Source organism: Falco peregrinus, chromosome 15 (assembly GCF_023634155.1).
Source record: "Falco peregrinus isolate bFalPer1 chromosome 15, bFalPer1.pri, whole genome shotgun sequence".
Classification (NCBI taxonomy): domain Eukaryota; kingdom Metazoa; phylum Chordata; class Aves; order Falconiformes; family Falconidae; genus Falco; species Falco peregrinus.
In genome coordinates, this window is record NC_073735.1 from 1,404,316 (window position 1) to 1,425,791 (window position 21,476).

Here is a 21,476-nt window from a genome sequence, read left to right on the forward strand (position 1 = left end):
CATCCCATCCGTCCTTCTGCCCACTCCCTCCACCTCCTGCACGCTGCCCACCGTGGCTGCTCTCTTTGCTACCCTTATTTCTGGGGGTGCCAACAGGGATGCCTTTGCCTTGTCTTGCCTTCTGTGCATGCTCTTTGCAGTGTTTTCCTTTGCTTTCTACAGCGAAGTGAGGCATGTGGGGGGGAAAGGGTTAATGGCTTTGTTTCAGAACAGGGGTCTGCCCCCTCTGCAGTCAGTGTGACTGGAGACACAGGGAGAAATGAGGTGGGTTTGAAGGGTCCAGCTCTTGGTGTGGGACTTGGTTTGGGGCATTTTTGTAAGGCTCAGCAGCATGAAGCAGAGCAGCAATACTAGGAAGTGCAGGGGCTGAAGCCAAAAGCCTCATGGACACGCTAAGAGGCCCTTTCCAAGCTAGTCAGTACAAAAAGGGGAGGGAAAGAGAAGGCGGTTGTCTGAAAGAAAAAAGAAAAAATAAAAAAGAAGAGTTTGTGTGCATGGAAGCAACTATAGATAAGATGGAGCATATGTGCATGTGTGAAAGAACAAAGTGGGAGAGTATGTGAGAGAATATGGGAACATGTAAAGGTTCCTGCATCTGAAAGAGTCAGTGAATAAGAGACAGTCAGAGAGGGACCACGTATGTGAAAAGAGCTCGCTTTGCGTGAGGTTGATGCAGACAGTATGTTGGATGTTTGAGAGAGAGGGAGAGAAATTATTTTCTTTGGTGCTCTCCTTCTCAAAACTAGAGACCAGACCTGACTGTTTCCCTGTTCTCATGTTTTTCTGACCACTTTAACCACCACCAAGCTCCTTCAAGCTCAGGTCCTGTGGCAGGGACCGCTCAGGACTCAGCTTGCATTTAAACCTACAAGTGGTTGTTCTGGACCATCTCTAGATACCAGTGACCCTTTGAAATGCAATGGTGTCTGCAGTGGAAAAAGGTGTCTTCGGCTCTTCTTACATTCCCTTACCCTGTAATCACACCCTTTTCTCAGGTATTAAAGCCACCAGGTTTCTGTCTGAAAGGCAGGCAACTTCCCCGCCCCATGGGACATTTGCTGGGTGATGCCAAAGCTGTTAGCCAAGAAACTGCCACTGGCAGCCCCGTCCTTGGCCGTGACTCTCCCTGGGTCCCAGGTATCCCCCGAGTTGTGGTGACTTGCTCCTTCCCCTTTAACTTGCTGCCTTTTAAATGGGAGGAAGCAGCTGTGGGTTTAATGGGGCTACAGCGCCACAGGGGTGCTCCATGAAGAGGTGCAGAGAAGGATGGGGAGACAAGGACGAAAGGAAAGGGAGAGATGAGGTGCTTTACAGCTCACTGAATCCCTCCCAGGTCGCCCAGGATAGATCAGGAGGCACACACAGCAGCAGTAGCTTGGGATGGGGATGGGTGGCCTGGAGAAGAAGATAAGAGGCAAGGGAACTGGGTCCTTAGGAAGGAGGGGGACAGCTCTGTGCAGGAGGATAAGCAGGAGAGACCCAGCATTTTTAAGAAGTCCCACTGGACAGGGCCGTTGATTGGTACCTCCTTGCAGGCTAGGAACATCCAGCTAATGGTGGGTGAAGGTGGAGCACAAACCCCCGGGTGGAAGGCGTGCAGCGGGCTAGTTCAGTTTGCCTTTGTCCCTGTGGTCCCTGGTTTTCCTGTGTTGGAAGCAGCCCTGTAGCTCCCCTGCTGTAGCAAAAGCCTCCTAGGTAAGTGTCTGCAGCAGTCCTGGCCTGGACCAGAGCGGTAACCTCTCTCTCTTGCGGTGTCTCACCCACCCCTGCTCCCAGAATGAGGATCAAGGTCTTCGTAGACGTAACGAGCGAGAGTGGACAGTAAGTTTTGGATTGGTTTGGGGTTTCTTTTCTCCATTTGGTTGTGGGGTCTGCCTGTTGCTGGAGAGAGGTGCCGGTCAGCCCCCAGGCACCTGCCAGCCCCTTGCACACAGAGAGAGGACCAAAATGCCAGTCCAGGAGAGGATGTGGCTGAGGCAGCCACCCTCCCGTACGCGTTCACCTCCAGCTCCCAACAGCTTCTCGGGCTGTGCTGGAGGAACCACTCCCTCTGTTACAACAAGGCAAGTGCTGCCTGATCCATCTTGGAAGGTCTCGCCTTGTCCTCCCTGGGATGGGGGATTTTATTGTCAGCAAGAGGACAGTAATCCTCCAAATCCAAATTTGGAAATCCTCCCAGTTTCTCTGAAGTAAAAATAAAGCCAGTCATATGGTGCTTTGAAGGTGTAATCTCACCGCCATAAAATCTCCCTGCTAAGACACACCACAGATCAGGGTGATTATTTTTTTTTTTAATACTTTTTGAATTATTTCCTCCCCGTTTACCTCCCCACATCTGCTCTCAGGTTTGTTTGGGAATTTCTTGTCCCGGTTACAGAAAGAAAAGCTCAAAATCATGAGACTTGCACCAAGATCCCAGCAAATTAGTGACCATGGTTCAGATTGCCAGCTCCGCTTTCTGAATGTCACTATAAAACTATTAAATCTGCATCAGTTACAGATTTGGTGCAGACTGAGCTGGGGATATTGGGGAACCAAAATCAGCCTTGACTCCGTTCCCATTTGCCACATCTCCTTCCTATCAACACCAGGGTTGCCTGAATACCACCCCACATGCCAGGGTCAGTATCCCCATTTCCAGTTTTCAGGAGGAATAAAACAAGAACTAAGGTGGCTTCTTATTAGTTTCCCATTTGAAAACGAGGATAACAGTCCTGCCCTGACTCCAAAAGGGTGGAGAGGAGGACTCAGGAGAGAAGCAGCAAGGAGTGAAATGTTTAAGATTATTGATGGTCTAAGATGCTATAGGAACGCAGAACAGGTACGTACTATAGACAGCAAGAGAAATAGTTCAAAGCATGCTGAAAGATGGAATGCAACTTTATAAACAAGTTTTCTGCAGAAGTAATACTTGCATGTGTCTGTGAGTGCATCCCTTGTCATAGGTCCCTGCCCTGTACTTGGGGAATTTCAGCCTTCCTCATGCTCAGTCTTCTCCTTTCCTGAACCCAGGGGTAAGCCCCTCCATCCCACTTGCCCTCAGTTTTGTCCCCACAAAAGTCCACCAGTGCTAAAGCAAGCTCAGGGCCACTGGTTCCTGCTCATCCCCGATATGTTAATGTTTGTTCGTTACTTGGACAGTGATTATTCAAGGAAGTCCCTCACCAATAAAGTGTCAAGCAGAGCAGGAGCGTGCCAAGAGATACCTAAAGTTATGGCCATAACTTGGAACATGAAAAGCAGCTCAAAAACACTGAGTAGGGAGTTTAGAAACAGGGAGGAGAGGATGTGAGGCTCCCAACACGATGATGACATGCTGCTTATTTCTGGTTCCCATTATATTTTCTAACACCACCTACATCCTCTCGACCGAGCGGTCCACAGCATGACAACAGTCTTCTGCTGCTGTCACTCAACAAAACTGCTTCTTTCTGTTCATCAGCCTGTTCTGCATTCCAAAACTCAAAATCAGCTGATGGAGATGATTAGGACAGTGGCAGCCCAAAGTCTGAATCGTTTTTGAGCAGCAGGGACTTTTCCCAGCCAAGGCACAGGCCAACACAGCCAATAGGGACACGAACGTGCACTGTTTGCCTTGAGTCTGGCCAAGCAGAGAAAACCAGCCTACTTCTAGCCTTCAGCATGGCTCACAATGTCTAGTTTAAATTGCATGAGAGGTTATTAATTGGCTTTTGAGCAATAGCAGAAACCACAGTCCTCTGCAGCAGTATCCGTCCAGCTCTCACATGTCTTCAGGTTTTCCAGAGACTATAGCAGAGAAATCCTCAGGACCCTGAGAAGGAGTCTTTCACTTTAGACCAGCAAGAACTCATTATTTTGGGATGATTAAAAGTACAGGATATGGTCAGATCGGAGGGAAATCTGTCTGCAGCACACCTAGTTTTACCAAAGAGATGATCTGCAAATAGAAAAAAAGCTGGAGACAGGTATATAGGGGGTGGAAAAGGGTTGTGAGTAAGTCATAGCAGAAATGAAAGCTCTCTAATTCAATCAGATAAAGACTGTTTAAAGGTAATCTGCCAGGCTGTCTGAAACAGATAGATTGCTGACATCCCCTTTAATCAAGCTCTTGAAAATAAAACTGAGAGGGGAGGATGTAACCCAGATAATGAAGAATCATATGGAGTCATGCTGGAAACAAAGGCAAGTGGGAGAAAGTGGCAGAATTGTGTGCCAGTTCAATTTAATTAGTTCATTAGCCCTAATTTAATTTCAAACTTTGTTAAAGATAAATTAGATTTGGGAAAAGTCACAGTGGGACTGGGGAAGGAAGTCAAAGGGCAGTGGCTGCTAAATATGTTAAAAAACACCAGGCTGATTTGGCTCTCTTCCCTTTTGCTACGTAGAAATGAGATCAGGGAACAAAGCTGGAGCAATGTGACTCCTGGCTTCACACGCTGAAGAAAGGTAAAAGGAGTCAGGGAAGCCTCTTCCCGTGACCCCTCTGCTGCCGTTTGCCAGCTGCCCTGCTCTGGCCCCACTCCCACCTGTGGGGAGCGAGCACAGAACACTGACCAGAAGGAAGAAAACTTTTTCATGCTCACCTGGCCAAACAGAAGCACTGACAAAATTGCACTCATTTTCTTTAGCCCAATTTCACAGGTGCTTGTTTCATGCCCACATTAACGGTAGATAAACAGAAAGAAATATGCTTTCCTCACCCAGTATATTGTCAATGTGCAGCCCATAAAATAGCATCTCATGGCCCTTTCTGCTTCTTTCAGTGTTAAATGCCAACACCCAGCTCAATTTATACACAAGATGTCTACTTACATTAACTGAGAAGCTCTTTCCTATTAGGCCTTTCTGTCTATTAGACCTTTTGAGTGCACCTATTAGTGTGAAGTCCCGTGTTTTTCTGTTGCATGCTCAAAAAGCATATAAACCGACCCTACCATTTAATTGGGAACAGATTGCTACCCTTGCTAAGAGACATTTTGCCTGCCATGTCTTACCAAATTTCCATCATTGGAACAACTTCCCTTGCAGGTTAGCTTTACCCAGAAAGTTGAGCTATCAGCTAATGACTTACCCCCATAAAGCAGGCACAGAGCTAATGCTTACCCCACCCCCCACCCCCACCCCACCCCCTTGCAGGTATGAAAGCAGTTCTGTTGTGTTTAAGATTTCTTGAGAGTAGCTTATTCCAGGAGAGGACTTTTGCACAGTCTGTACCAACCAACACTCTCCCTAGCTGTCAGCCCTTCTTTATCCCTTTTTATCAGCTGGTGCAATCAGAAGAATAGCAAACAGCTGTTCCTTGTTCCCTGCCTCCCTTATGGTATGGATCCTTGTTTATGCTATACAATTTGTATGAAGATAACTGTCTCCAGGCTTGACGTATGCGTTGCCACAGCTTGCCTACTTTTCCAGCCACAGGGTTGTGTATGGTACAGTGTAAACCTGAGCCTTGAGTTGTGTAGAGGCTTAACCTTCCGCGTAAATATAGATCCCACCTGGGAATGGGAGAGCTGTGTCAGGGCTGCCTAAAGCAGCTAGGAAGAGATGGCAGGGGTTAAGGTAAGGTTAGCGAGGCTTCCTCACGTTCTGTGGCTTGAGTTCCTCCAGTTACACAGCTATAATGCTGCACAGCACCTCTCCACCTTTTCACCTTGCAATTAAAAGCCAGAAGTGGACAGAAACCTCACGAGGTAGCTGTGGGGATGTCCCACTCGAATGTCAGATACCAACAGAGCAATTCTAAATAGAAGGGGCCTGGAGCCTGTTATTCTTTGCTATCTGGCCAGGTCAAGATCACTGACTTTTAAAAGCTTAAGCAGTGGGACATACAGTTTTGCCAAGGAAAGGGAAATGAAAATCAGATTGACCTTAGCATTGCTGCTGTTTGCCTGGTTTGCAGACAAACTTTCCATCCTCTAGCAGCCTTCATTGCTCTTAGCGAGACCGTTCCTGAAACTGTTTTAACCGTGCAGCCCTCCAACTTGCTTGTTGCCTCTTTCCAGCAGTCTGAACCATCAATAAATTATTGTTGACACTTTGTTTTCTATATGACTTTTTTAAGTGTCCTGGTGAAATATGTATCCAGGAACTGGCAGCAGATAAGCAGATTCTTCTGTTCCTTCAGGCATTTTCTCCTGAGGGTCAAATCCTTGTCCTTTTCTCTAAACCGACTGTTTCTGGTATTTTGAAAGAGAGCAAGGAAGGACTCAAGGGCAAGTTACTCGCTTCAACCAGCCCCAGTGAGCACAGGCAGAAGAGGTGACTGCCAGTGCCTTTGCTCTCTGAGACGCCCCTGGGCGAGAGCCCAGGAAGGTGGGTTGATTTTAAAAACCAAACCCACTGTCCTCGCTAGATGTCCCTCCTGCTTGGGTCATCTTGCAGGGCTGCACACTGGAGGAAAGGCTCTGTGAGCAGGGAGGAACCCTTCCCATCAGCTGCCCCCCCCCCCCCGGGGGTCTCCATCTGCGCTCCCTGCGCCCCTGCAGCTGCCCCTGCCTGGGGTCTCCGTCCCTCGCCCCCAGCCCCCAGCGCTTCCTCAGCACTGCTCGCTGCACCTCTGCGAAACTGTCCCAGTAGGAACCAAAACACTTTGGGCTCGGAGGGGTTTTCATTTCGTTTGGCACTTAAAAGAGGAAGAATCAGAGTTTGCAAAGCATCCGTAAGGGTACGCTCCGCCGGAGGGGTCGTGGGACCACGGAGCAGTCACAATCTTGCAAGTGCTTTGTATTCTCTGTAGTTGATGTGACCTACAAAACTGGCCCCAAGGCTTTCAGTGGAGCTGCTCACACAGGTGGAGCTTAGCACATGCGTTCCTACCTGCTAGGTAACCAGCAGGCACAATAACTCACGTCGCCTCCAAAGTCCCTGCCCGGACACATGCCCTTTCGATGGAAGAGCGTGAGCCTGGGTTAGATTCGTGATGCGTACAAGCACTGCTTTTTCAAAACTGAGGCGTGGAAGAGTTAGGAAGACTGAAAATAAACTGTCCTTTCTTGGCCAACTGCTTATTTTGTCCAGAGGGCCAAGGCATTTACAAGGGGCAAACCATGCAAAACCTATACATATGTGTGGGCCATATGGATATTTTGGGAAGTGAGACAAAAATTTTGAAATGTGAGGACTGATCACCTGGCTTTCTATTTTCCTGAAGCAGTAAGCAGAACTACTTAATTTTCCATCCTACTTGTTGTATGTGTGTGTCTCAGCAAGGAGCTGGAGGGTTGTATGTTTTATGGCTGACGATCCCAGAGTTTTCACCCGCTGACTTTTGTCTCTACTTACAGAACTTTGGAAAGTGTCACTCAGAGATATCGAATGCGAGTGATTACCTGACCCGCTGTTACTCACATGAAGATCGATATCTGGAGAAGATCCCTCATGTCTATACCCCCTTGTCAGATCTCCCACAAGATCTTTATCCTCATCATTCTGACATCTCCTTCTGCTGCCCACCTCCCGGTTCCCGGGCTCCTTACATCTGTCCTAAGGAACAGTATGTTTAAAGTGTCAACACAGCAAAATGAAGAAGCTAATGTTTTTCACTTCTCCTGACCCTGTTGCTCAACAACCAAGGCCTTTTAGATACCCCCTTTGCCATTGCTTATTTTATTTATTGATTTTAAAATTTTGGTGCAATTGTAATTGACATGATTAGGTTAAGTATCTGCCTGGCTTGCTAATGCTCAAGGGAACACTCTGCCTTTGCCCACGTCTCATTCAGTACTTGCATCTTTCTTTTCTCATCCTGGCCCTCCTGTATCAAGCTGGCTACGTGTGTGCATGTGTATGTGGGTGACAGCTGCCCTGTGTCGGATGGGACGTGCCCAACCTCATTAAATGTCCGTAGGTTCCCTTGTGTCAATCTCTACACTGTTTGCACCAGAGCAGCCAGCTGTGGATTCTTCACAGCCCTTGTTCCAGCTTGTCCAAAGTTTTACAGCACAGCCAGTGCTCAAATCTAAGGCTGTAGTGGGGTTTGGGATTTTTTCCCCCTCCTTTGGAGAAATTTGTTTCCCCCTTGGCAATGGGGATAGGAAATCCCTGTTGTAAATGGCTGAACAGTCAAGATTGCTGAACCAAATAAGATGCTTATAATGAAAGATGCTCAAAACCAACCCAAGAATAGAGAAAAGGGTTTGGTTTAGGGGTTTTGTTTCTGTCCTTGTCCCCTCCTGTTCCCACTCCCAGTCTCTTGGATTGACTTTTAAATCCAGGCAGCATGGAGACACGTATTTTGAAATCAACACATTTGGAGAAGGCATCCTTTAAATAACCGTCTTACAACCTGAAACCCAAAGGGGAAAAAGAATTAGAAAGGGAAACACTCTCTCTAATTTTCTTTTTCAAAGCCTAACGTGACCCCCCACTAGCTTTTCCCCCTCTCTTCCTTGCATCTGTTGATTGGAATTTTAAAATGAACTCAGGCAGAATATAAAGCATAAATCGTCATTTCAGGTAATCTTCTTGCTCTTAATGAAGGATAAAAGCCAACAGAGGAATCTGGCCTTTTAACTTTTTTAAAAGCATCTTAGTTTTGGGACTACACATTTTTTGATATTGGAATGTGTGTGGGTGTGTAAATCCAAACGTGTACATTCCTGTGACCACAAAGTGTTTTAGAGAAGGAAATTTATCTCCACATCACATTTGTGTTCACTTGTATTAAAAGAAAAATAACTATAGATATACACTTAAATGTACATAAAAGCAAAGAAGAGGAAGAGGAAAAAAAGGAATGAGCATCCTGTATACGAGCTTGGTTTCAAGGATAACTTTCATCTGTTTCACCCAGGTATGGCATAGAAGAGATGACGTCTGGGACAGTTCTGAACAAGGGGATATGCCTTCTTGGCGAATGGGCATTTACTTTCCTTTGTCTCGGGTTGGGTATTTGGCATTCCACAGACACTGCACACGTCATATCACTCTGGAAACCATGAGGATGTTTGAGCAAAGTGCATGTGGGAGGGAGACATGGGAACCACACCATTATCCTGCTGCCCAGACACCAAACAGCATTTCAGCGCTACTTGTACAAATAAGTGAAACTACCATCAAGACGAAAGCCTCCCCGTGAGAGGAGGCGTGAATACCATGTTGGATGCTACCAGCCCAGCTCCTGCCATGCCACATGGACTGAAGTACCATTTTATTTTTGTATATCTGAATCTAAACAGCTATAGTTGTTCTATGCACTTTCTGTGTCCCCATCACCTAGAGCAGCCTTGAGACTCACCTTGCTTGTCCCTCTTCCTCCACAGAGAAGCACATCTGTGTTCACACTACCTCGTGGATTCCCTGCAGGCTAATAAATAGATCTGTATATAAAAGAGAAGTTTATACTTCTGTTAGTTAGGCAATATAGCACTGTGTGAGGATGACGGCACATGCATGGATGCCCCGGTGCCCTTGCATGGCATACATCACACCCGTGGAGAACTGCCTCTTCCCACCCCTCTTCCCCTGCTTCCCCAGTGCATGTTGCTACTTCGTACTTTGTGGAGACAGCATGGTAGCTGGTCACGCGGACAAGATTTTGTTTCTGTGGTGGGAAATCGCTGCACCATGTGGGGAGGTAGCTTCCCGCTGGGAGCTGGTTTCCCACCAGACTGAGAAGTGTTGTACCAGCTGTGGCCTGGCTGGGCTTGGCTGGGTGCGGTGTGGATGAAAGGGCACTGGTGCATTTCTTGGCCAAGCTGAAGTGGCCAGTACCTCCAACAGGCACAGCAGCTTCACACGTGCTAGAGCATGGAGCGCTCTCATTCCCAGAGGATCAGGGGACTACACAGACATAGCCTTAGAGCGTTAAACACAACTTTTCCAATACCATCCTTTTGGTCTTTAATGACCCTGGAGTCATTTGGATTCACATTTCCCCTGCCAGTCTCCAGAGAATTCAGCCAGTCATTTCCCTATACCAATGGACTCAAGCGCTATGTGTCTCGATTCAGATAATGTATTTCTCTCTCTTTTCTTCTCAACATACCTTGGGGTACTTTCTGGTTACCACAGAGCTGGAAATTGGATTTACTCTGAACAGAAGCCACAGTCAACACATTCACCCCAGCAGGGGAACCATGCTTTGGAGTCTGCCGAATCTGCCTTTGGTCACTCTGGAAAGGTGATGAGGTGCTGGAAAACCCAGGTGTCTCTGACATCCTGGAATCAACCCAGCACCACTGACCATGGAGAAAAAGCAAGCAGAAGTCCATTACACGCTTCCCTGTTTGCATGCCTGTGATAGCAGGATGCTGCCTGCGCAGTGGCAATTAGAGTGGATTTGACTGGGGCAGCCTTCACCTGGTGCAGTTTCAGACAGATCTAAGAGTTTAAATAAGAAATAGAATATGGTCAGGTCTTCAGATACAGAAGGAACCAAGTTAGACAAAATGCTGGCTGGCCTGAGGAGACATAGGACATGTTGCAGGTGGTTTTCTGCGCTGCCTGTGGCTGGAGGGACGATGCCTTGATGAGGAAGGGGAAGGCAGAGGTGCAGGCTGCAGCGTTACAGAGAAATTCTCGTTGCCTTGTGCAGCTTTGAATTTGAGCTACCCACAGAAGACTGCCACGAAGGGGTTTACTGTGCTTTTCAGCAAAACAGAAGGATTTCAGTCCTCCCTAGAAAGGGGAAAAGCAAGAAAAGCTTAAATTCAAAGCAGTAGTTTGACTTATGCCAGCGCATATATTAAGCTTAGCAATGTCTTGGTTCTCTTTGCCTCTCTTCTCCTTAAGAATTGGGTTGGTCTAAAAAAAATTGCTAAAGGGAGTCTCCACCACTAACACATTCCCTTGTACTGTAGGAAAAGGGGGGAAACTCCTGAAGAAAAACCCTGAAGAAAGAGATAGTGAGGTTCAGGTCCATGTTTTGGTTTTACAAAGCTGCATTTAGAAATGGTTCTGATTCAGGGCTCTTATTCCTCCCTCCCTCTCCATACAGTTGCACAATATTTGCCGTTTCCAAACTTTGCTGCACCTGTTGCCACAAGCTCAACGCTAGCTTTGCTCTGTGATAAGGCTACCCTGTCTGTGGTAACCTCTCAGGCACAGAAATCCTGCTGCAGCAATGCTAATGAGAGGCATTCTCCTCCTGCCATGGTGCAAATTGATTTTAGAAGAGCCCCTCTCCGGGAACAGAGCCATCCAGTAACACTGTTGGGCGTAGATTGCTGACCAAGTTGAACAGGCAACTGGTGGAGTGTGATCCTGCATCCAGTGGGCTAGCAGTATATGGGAGGAACTGGTGCTTTATTTCTGTGTCTTACTGGTGTGAGACATAGAATCATAGAATCATAGAACCATTTCAGTCGGAAAAGACCCTTAAGATGAAGCCATTCTTCCTGTTACTGGGGTGAAATGTCATAATTTCTGTTCCATATGTTGGTGGCAATGACACAAGAGCTCTTGCAGATGGAAAAGACTGATCACAGAACTTAAATAAAAGTCAGCTGAAGAGTTATGACAACTTCTCTCATAGCTGTGCAACTGGTGTGAGGTGCTTGATCTCTTCCTTTCTCCTGGTGCTGACTTTTTCCCGAGTTGCTCACGACACCCACCATCCCTTGCAGGTTCACTCCCCAAAAACGTACACACGTGCACACCACCCCCCCTTGCCTTCGCACTGAGCCCCAGGAGTTACTGGCTGAGCTCGTGAAGCTGTCCTCAGGGCTGCATTAACCAGCCTTTCGTGCTGCCTCCTTCACTGTCCGCAGCACTGGTGGGGATGTGGGGCTTCAAGGTAAACAGAGGAGCAGCGTTCAGGTGACCTGCAAGGCCGTGCCTGGTGCCCTTCACTACTACAGCTCTGCCCTCAGAGCAATACAAACATAATTATGATGCCCAAGTGCTCTGTGAGAGATGCCTCTTTCACTTCATTCGGTTCACTTGTTACCTTTTTGGGAAGCCTCCCCCCAGCCTCCCTGTGCAAGTGGGTGGAATAGATTCAGTGTCACAAACAGCCGGTCCCCTGGGCCAGCAGCTATTTAGGGAAGGTATAGGTGAAGTCATCCCCGAAGCCCCCTCCTCTCTAGCCCGCTTCTCTTGCAAGTGCCCAGATTTCCTTCTGCAAGCAAGCAGTCCTGGTTCTGTATGCAGGTAGACACTGAACATTGTTTTAAGACAACAAATGCATTGCAGCCGCCTTTGCTCCAAGGGACTGCTGGAGAGCCCCTGCTGCGCTCTGGTGTGCTGTGGGGGAGCTGTCAGAGAGGGATGGGGAGCCCAGAGACCCCCTCCTCTACCCCATCCATAACGCAGGGGGAAGGCGACTACTCCATCTCTGCTCCTGCTTAATTACATGCTCCACTAACACCCATGAATCACAGTGCAGTGAGCAGGCAAGCGCTGGAGTCCCGGGTGGTTCCTCACCAGCAGCACACGGCGATCAAATGTACCTCGGTCAGGGGCAGGATCGGGCCCTGCACTAGCTGGCAGGAAGCACTCCCTGGCTGATCCGGGATTAGCAATAGCTGGATTCACATGAGAAAGAGGCAGCAGAATAAACCCCCATCTTGAAAGGGGGTCCTCTAGTTAAAAAAGAGAGAAGCAAGCGGTCTGGTGAAAGGATGGGGGACGAGCCGGGGAAAGCGCTCCTGTCCGGGGGGATTCGCCCTGCAGCCCCCGGGCAGCACCCCAGGGACAGGTGGCTGTGGTACTGGTGGCACAGCCCCAGCCTGTCTGCGTGTCTCCACAGCCCCAGCACCCCAGCCTTGGGCTGGGACCATGGCAGGAGGAGGGCCCAGCAGGCTGCGGGATTTCCCGGCCGTTCCCCTTCCCAAGCACTGCTCCCATGGCTAGGGCTCGCCTCGCTCAACCTGCAGACCGCCGCTGTAGTGCCTGCCTGCCCTGCTGAGCATGCTTGTTACCGAAATCTCAGAATAAAGAACTTATCAACACCAACGTGATGCAGATAAGCAGACACTTCTTTATTGAGGGCCGGGTGCGTGAGTGAGTCCTCTCACGATCAACGCACACCGAGTTTCAAAATCATACTCCATATATAGAACTTATTCATACATATTCATTAAGTATTCATGTATAAACATAGTATTTCCCGAAAATCATTAACATACTCTCCTCCCATATCCAATTCTCCGCAGTAAAGGTTAGAAAGGTCTAGAAATGGGTCTGGGGTGTTATTCGGGTAGGTGGTGCATGAGTTGGTGGCCGCGCTACCCCCTGCCGGAATTACCTTTTACCTACATTTACTTGTTTCTTGGCAGGTAACTATGAGTTTTTCCAGTCGACTCTCCCCAGTTCCCATTAATTCTACATTTTGACATCTCAATGCATTCTCCTAGTCTACACGTAAATACTGTATCAAATCATTTTGAATCTTAAGTCTGTTATCTAAGTTCTAATCATTCCTACTAGGTGATTCTGACCTATTCTTTCGGCCTTGGTACGGGGCTGTACAAAGGATTTCATAGCAGCTGTCGGTTGCTATGCAAACACAAACTCCACTAAAATATTTCTTATAACTCTATATTCCTAATCACATATGGTTAATTAATTCTAACTAATAGCAGATATGTAACATGCTGACATCCGTGGTGGGCAGAGGAGCTACAAGCAGAGAGACACATTGGCCTGTGCTTGTGCAAGCACTTGTGCACGCACGGGGGAATGGGGCACCAATCCAGCCCAGCTGAGCATGAAGCTCACGCTCGCTTAGGAGGTGCCCTATCAGACAGATCTGATCAATACACCATTACAGAATTTTTAGCACAAGCCACTAACTCTGAGAATGAAAAAACCCCAGGATATTTTTTAATAAAAAAGCTCCACTGCACAAGGACAGAGCCTCTGCATCTAGATAAAGACCTTTTGGAACAATTCAGCCACAGATCTGGGCTAGCAAATGGCAGGGGGCTGGGTGGGGGGTCATAAAGGGAGGGCAAAAAGGTCTCTGCCTTGCAGCCAGTGGATTGAACACAGCCTGCGTCAGCAGCAGCCAGAGCTGGTCATTACCGGGTAGGTGTTTATTGGATTGCACGAGATAAGCTGTCATGACCAGGGCACATTTTGCTGAGAGCTCCGGCATTGCTCTTGGTTGTTTCTCCGAATGGTCTGAGGAGAGCCTCAGGGACAGTGTGGCCCAGGACAGCGTGCAGATCCGAGCACTAGTGGAGGATGGTGAAAGCAGGCTGCTGGCAAAGTTATCCTCACTTTGCACAGAGACAGACAAGCTTATCCTGTATTTCTGGAACCTGGCATCTCCCCCCGGGACTGTATTTACTTTCTGAATGGGGAAGAGACTCTGGATTTACCTCGTGCATGGCAGTCTGCAACACAGGTGCCATTTGCACAGACTCCCACCAATGCCCAGCAAGAGCTTTGCTCATCTGAGTTGAAAAGGCGCACAAACACCGAGGCTAGTATCAGAGACTCTTTGCACAAATAGGTGGAAAAGATGCCTGCTCAACCAGAGGTGCTGAAACACATCTGTTCCTGCTTTTTTTTATTTCCCCACCGCTATCAGATGTGCAAGCAGGGTCAGCACTTAAGATGAGTTTTGAGGTCTCTTTCTCCAGCGATGGATCTACTATGATCAATGCCTCACTCAGAACAGAGAACCTCCTGCTGGGTCACTATGTATATATAGAAATTTATGTATCAATCTATATGTATAAAACTAAAATATTGGTATTACTGCCTCTTGGACCGCACTGAATATATCAAAGGTATCAAAATGCTCATATCACTAAGGAGCTGTTGTTTTATCCTTGGAGCTAGTCACCTTCATAGAGCTTTTCCTATGGAAGCAAAAAATCGGCACCGTGGATTGCAGCCGATGCACCATAAGCATGGAGTGGGGTGGGGGAGCTGCAAATTAAAGGACAGCACAGGGAAGAGCTGCATTAAAGATTCCATGTCTCTGCTGCAAACAGGGATGGCTGATCCCTTTTTTGCTGTGCTGTCATGCTCTATTTTCTTTCCCTTTATGGAGGATGGGAGGTGAGGTTTCAAAGCCTGCCAAGAACGCATCCAGCCCTGTTCCTCTGGGTGAACAGCACCATAGACGGAATGAACTTTCTCCAAGCTTCTTCCCACCCCCATATCCTTCCCTCCCTCTTGTAATCCAGGCTTGAGTACCATCATTTTCATATCAGTACTAATTACATTAATTATTCTCCTCAGTATAAAACTCATTAAGCTGGAATTTATGGTTCATTAACTCCGAGCCAGAGTCCTTCCTCGGTGCGCTGGTGTGGGGCCAGGATTATTTCTGTCCTGGCTGCGGGCAAGTTTTAATCCGTGTCCCTTGGCCACGCTCGGCATCGCCTATTGAAGTGTGAGCAAAGTCGCGTGTGTTTGCAGAGGGGTCTCACACCAGGCAGGGAACGTGTTTCTGAGCCACAGCAGGACGGGAAAGGTCAACACCTCTGGTGCAGACCCGGTGTGAAGTGCATTTTGTTACAGTTCAGGGAAGATCAGGTGTGACAAGCGGAGTGAGAGCAGCCAAGGGAATACTTGCAGGTGGGCTGCGTGCCAGGGTGGATCAGGATCGACAAGGACATGTTTGGTGGTGTGGGAAAAGGTTTGTACTTGTGCTCGCTCGGGAGATCCGGCTCCAAGCCTGGCACAGAGCTGCTGTGAGCCTGCGGAAGCACAGGGCCGAGAGGATTTATGCTGCCTGACCTCAGGCAACCTGGTTAGGTGGCTGGACTACAGGAGTGAGATGCTTCTCCAGACATCACACCTGCTTTAAGGGCAAGTTCTGATCACATCCTTAACACGCCATGGATGGGAAAGGCCTTATGCCTTTGGGGTGATGGTATGCCCGTGTTCTCTCCCCCGTCAGCTCCCAGACGCTTTTCCTCGGGGCGCGGGGCTCAGCCTGCTGTGCAGTCCCACCTGGACTCCCTGTGACTCAGTGGCCAGGCTGTGGTGAGCACTCCCACTCTCCAGGGGGGTGATGGTAAGACAGGTCCCTCGCTGTCACCATCTCTCCTGGGGGCACCTCTTTAACCAGCAAACAGTGCCCAAGTCTTCTAAAGAGTAGCCAGGATCGGGCTTTCATGGCCCTGATCTTGGAGTGTAAAGGTAGTCCTGGGAAGGGGGGGAAAGGAAGGAAGATGGGAAGCTGCTGGTCCCCTGCCTAGGACACCAGGTCCAGCCCAGTATGCTCCAGGCAGGCTTCCCAAGCTTCCAGACTGGAGCACCACAGGAGATGGAAGTGACAGGCACTCACCTCCTGATGGACCCAACTGACAGAGAATCCATTTTCTGAGTGCAGTGCCTCCTTCACACCGCGCAGGTTTCTACCGTGCTCCCTAATTACTGTAATTAAGCAGTCACGCTGAGGGATGTTAGACAGAGGGTTCGGAGTCATCACAGACCTGCAGAAGATTAAATCAGCCCCGACTATCAGAGTCTGAGCTCTTCTTTTTGATGGTGATGATGAATATTAGAGTAAGACATAGAGCTTTATGACACGGGGTCATGTCATTTCTCACGGCTCTCGGGTCTGCCCTTGTCAGACGTGGCCAGCCCAGGAGGGGACACAGCACTGGTATCCTGTCCATTCCCAGGGACCTCTGCATCCCTCTGTCTCCCAGAGGTGGACAACTGTCCTGAACAGCAGTTTTGATGCTCTGGAAGGGAAAGGTCGTTGTGACTGGCACAGAGGTGATAGTGATGCTCCATGCCCACATGTCCATTTTGCCATTTGTCAAGCATGAGAATAAATACGCAGCGGGATTTGTGCAAGTGAAAAGTCCTGTGAAGCAGAGGAGAGTCCATGTTCACTTTATTCACTTGGTATCCATCATTTTCTCTCCTTTCTGGTCCCCTTTAGCTGGTATGTCTGAGGTTAGTCTGTAATCTTGTACGTCAAACACCCTGGTATCATGGAGTTTAAATCTATTTCCTATGGTTTTATACAGCAGCCTGATTAGTTGAGGAATGGCCTTCCCTAAGGCGCTTGCTGACAACAGCGAGGACTAAAGTGGAGACAACCTTTTTAATCCCACAGTTGTACTCCCTCCCTCCTCAACCCTTTTTTTCCTTGAGGGCACCCAGTGTTTCACAGACCTACTTCTATTCACACAGGTGGTGAGACACACTGCATACAAGAGGCAGCGGCTCAGTTCATATACAATTGGCATCTAATTCATTTCTTTGTGAATGTGAAAATCAATACTGTTTATAGAATCCACAAAGGCTCTTCAATCGGTCAGTGTCCTTGTTAAGTTCGTTTCTGGCTGCCAAAAGATCCTTTCAGGAGGTGATTCTGTGAGCTGAAGAAGGAAAATAATGATTCTCATTTCTCTAATGAACCCTGAGAAGTCTCTAGGCTTCCGCCCCTGCCCCCAGTAGAGGGAAAGTGTTTCTTGGTAATCAACTTTATGGGATGGACCGGCTTTTCTTGGAATTTTGCCTGCCTGTTCAAATTCTGGTGCTAGGTTTTGCTCCAATTAAGGTCAAAGTGTCTTCTTACGCATGCAAGAACACGCATTTCTTCAGCAGATGTTAAATGAAATCAGCTCTACTTGTGCTTGCAAATTCTGTGGGCCTAACGCTAAAAGCCAAGTTTGGTCTGTCCCAGAGCATCAGAGCTCCACGTTTTTTTGCCGTTTCCGATGCCTCTGATTTTCTTTCTAGCAAGTATCTTCAAAGCAGTGTTAGATCTCTGTCTCCTGCTCATTCTGTCTGTGCTAGGAGCAATCCCAGCCCTGTGGTCAGCTGGCCCACCGATAGCTCCTTTCCATCTGGGATGTTGCAGGGCCTTGTACAGCTGTCTGCTTTCCCATTTCCGTCTGTTTATCTCCTCCATGAGTCATCCATTCAGTCGGCAATTTCCAGTATGGCTCTCGTGATGTAGTGACATGGCAACACCACCTGGAGCTGTTGAACAAGTGAGTTTAGCAGCCCGGGAAATCCAGGCTGAGGTCTCCAATTTGCAACTGCTCTTTTTTTCAGTGTTCACCTGCTAAAACCTACAGAATTGTTACTAATATTCCATCCCTCGCTTATTGATGATAAACCAGCTGGAGTGTGATTGCTTGTTATATCTCAGGGTCTACTGATAAATGTCGCTCTTAAGCTGGCTGTTTTCCAGTTGTCAGGGTCTCAGTACCAGAAAACCTTTATTTTTCATTTCTTTAAAAAAGGGGAAAAAAAAAAGAAAAGAAAAAAAAAAGGAGCCAAAGACCTTAAAATTAAGGTTAGTTTTACCTTTTCCTCTCTTTCCTCTAGAGACTAAATAGATGGGTGCTGGCTAGGGCAAATGCAAGACAGTTTTTAAAACTGTTTCTGTTGTTCTATTTTCTACCCCATGGCTTGAAGTGATGTATGGTGCGTTCCTCCAGGCTTTCACCCCTGCCGAACTGGCTCCCTGTGTGCTGGGAGGGCATTCAGTGACACAAAAAGAGCTCAGCTGCACCTCACCGGGTGTCTTAGGGTTTTTCTGAATACTTTCAGCTCTTTCAGCTCTTTCAGCTCTTTCAGCTCTTTCAGCTGTGTGGAATGGAAATGCTTCCTGGGCTTGAAGCCACTCCATCCCTCTCCCAGAGGGTGACAGCCTCTGGGAACAGGCGTAGCCCCGGGGCAAGGAGCCCAAGCCCACCCAACGTTCCCTCTTTGGGAGCAGTAGGTGAAGAGAGGCAGCTGATCCCCCTCTGTGCTACTCTGAAAGATGTGACTTGTGTTTTCTTCATCACCGGTGCTGACTGAGCCCCAGGACCACTCACTTTTCACCTGCTGGTCCCCAGGGAAGAGCAGGGCAGTCAGCATAATGTGTAAGCATTGCTCCGAGTCAAGCCCCAGGGCAGTACAAACCAAAAGGAACAGGAGTCCATCTTGTGACATTTGCATTTGAGTATCTCATGCGGAGGAATTTATTTCTCTGCAGGGTATAAAAGACAGCAAAGAAACTTCATGGTAAATCCAGAGTTCAAATTAATTCTTTTTCTGTTTGGGGTTTTTTTTCCTCCCTTTTTGGAGAGCAATTTCCTTTTTTCATAAAATGCTACGAATACAGCCACAGAACTCCACAGGATTTTTAGACTTTTTTTGAGCACTGGATTCTTCTGTTCCTGTTCGCTCTGCTAATTACCCTTTTAGTTTGCTTTTGCTCTATTTTCACAGATCGCTTGGTTTATTTATATCTACCTATCTATAATGATTTCAGAACCATTACTCACAGCAGCACCAGGAAACATTACATTTCCCAATTTACAATTGCAATTATGATATCCGTCAGAAACAAATGCAGCTGCCTTTAATTTTAAGCAATATTTTGATCATCATAATTAAAAAAAGAACTTATGGCATTGCACACATTAGAGAAATTAATGTAATTTCCTGGCTGCCTTAAAAGGCATGCAAAGTGGTGGTCGCTGGATGAGAGAATTAGGGGGAGAATTAACCCTTGTGGTTGCTTTTACCACTCTTCAAGGAATATTGAAAGCTTTAATGATATTGGTTTTAAGAGTTAACTTCACTGTAGAATTTAACACGAGTTCTTTGTCCTTCAACTTTTTTTCTCTTACTTTTCTCTTTCTGAAATTGCTAGTTACTGAAGTATTTGTGTGCAAACAAGAACATTTTCCTGTCACTGTTCATTTCAGCTTGCATGTTTGAATGTGTAGGGACAGATGAAATCCGGTTGGCGATATTATAATCATTCCCACAATTGCATATTACAAACTCAATAACAAACTGTGGCAGATCCTGGGTCTTTTGTGTCTCATTGTGCTTTGCAAGAAAGAGTATAGCAGCGCAAGTTTAGATTATAGACACAAAAGCATCTTGAAGGGAAGCAAGGATTCAGATGAACAGCCATAGCACATCCGTTTCATGAAAGTTGGGGCTCATTCAGTTAATTTTATTGTGCTGTCTTAGTCATGAAAGGTGAAAGTGTGACTTGTCTTAGCAGCAGGAAATTCATCTATGCATGACTTTTCTCGCTGTATTATTTGCTAGCTACTTTGAACTCCCCTCTCAGGACTCACCTTGGGCAACTGCTCAGTGCAATGCAGTGGCATTTTGTCCTCACCATTTCACAGGTTGAGGCACCATCCCCCCTCCAGCCCCCGCAGAGGTACCGAACCGGAGCACCCAGTCAAGCTGCAGCCTAGCACTCCACCATTGGCACTGAATGCACTGGGTCTAACTCTCCGTTTGCTCCTGCTTATTGGCCTCTAGGGAATGACTCTAGATTTGCATCTACACTGAAGGAAGATGCAGCCAGGCTTAGCTCTTTCTCCACAAGATGCAGGCTGATGCACATGACATATCACATACCCTGCAAGCTTCTAGGCAAGGATGAAATCTGAGCTTCTCTCTTCACTGACTGCCCCTGCTCTGGAGACCTCCTGGTACTTGAGATGTGCGTGTGTCTCATTCCATCGAGCTGTGCCCCCACCATGCTCCTTTAACCACTGGATGCCTTTCTCAGCTGGGAGCTTGTTCTGCAGAAGTGAAATGTTAATAACAGGCACATAGGAATTGCAAAATTTGATCAAGCCTGAGGTTCATCCAACTTACTATCCTTTCTAAGACTATGCCTACGTCATAAAAAAAAAAAAAGCAAAAAAACCCAACAACCGGGCCTTAAGGTACAAAGTCGCAGTCAAGGCATCTTATTAACCGCAAACCCAGCCTGACACTGTGTATAGACCCATTGCATTGGGCTCAAGGGGTGAAGGAGAGATGCGCTCACAGCTCTGTTGTTAGCGGGTGGAATTTAGTTGTTGCATTTGATTATTGTTTGCACTGTGACGGTCTCTGCGGGTCCTGTCCAGCTGGGTGCTGTACCAGGTAGGAAGTGTCCCTGTTCTGAAACTCATATGGCCCAACCAGACAAAGCATTTGCAGAAGGGAAGAATGTTGAGCCTGGCCAAACGGGCTGATCGATGGGCCCATCGTAGCGGCACAGAACAGGACCTGCCTCTGTGTCTCCCCTGTTCCAGCCTAAACCTCCAGTGCCAGAGCATCTGATCCTGGTGTCTTTTGTGAGTCTGAAAAGCCTGAACGTGTTCGTAAGCACCAGTCCTACAGTCAGAGCAAAACAAAGCAAAGAGCACAAAGTGATGCCCAGGGAAATGAGCTAATGACCAGAGGGGTGTAACAGAGCAGATGGCACTGAGCAGATGTCCACTGGTGTCTGCTGAGGTTTATATCCCCTCCAAAGGACCTACGCTGCCGAGCAAGGCTGGCCAGAAGGATGAGCGCTCCTTACACGTTCCTGGCCAGTGGACATAGCACTAACAGGCCTTGTGCCTTGCCTGCAAATGCGTCCCCTGTCATGCCCCTCTGCTCCCAAATCGCTCCTAGCAGCCTGCCTTTTGTTCTGTCTGAACAACTCTTCTCCCGCATTGGCAAAACAAACACACCCGAGCGGCTGCGCCTGCACAGGAGCTGATGGGTGCTTGAGTGTCACGCCAGGTAAGCTGGGGGAGAGCAGACTGATACTAAACTAAATGATCTCATCATAATTCCCTCCACTCTGCTTCTTATTTCTGCCAGGGTCTGAAATCTGATCACTCGTCTGA

At 47.8% G+C, this 21,476-nt stretch overlaps 1 protein-coding gene across 2 annotated transcripts in view; it reads left to right on the forward strand.

The window, feature by feature from the left end:
• NECTIN1 (nectin cell adhesion molecule 1) overlaps window positions 1–11,479 on the forward strand; it is a 106,920-nt gene extending 95,441 nt beyond the window's left edge. The window contains exon 9 of one of the 2 annotated variants that reach the window (XM_055819296.1): window positions 7,266–11,479. In XM_055819296.1, the coding sequence (XP_055675271.1) occupies window positions 7,266–7,484 (219 nt within the window). In that variant the 3' untranslated portion in view covers window positions 7,485–11,479. The remainder of the gene's footprint in view (window positions 1–7,265) is intronic. The other variant, XM_055819298.1, reaches the window with a different exon arrangement.
• The last annotated feature ends 9,997 nt before the right edge of the window (window positions 11,480–21,476 follow it).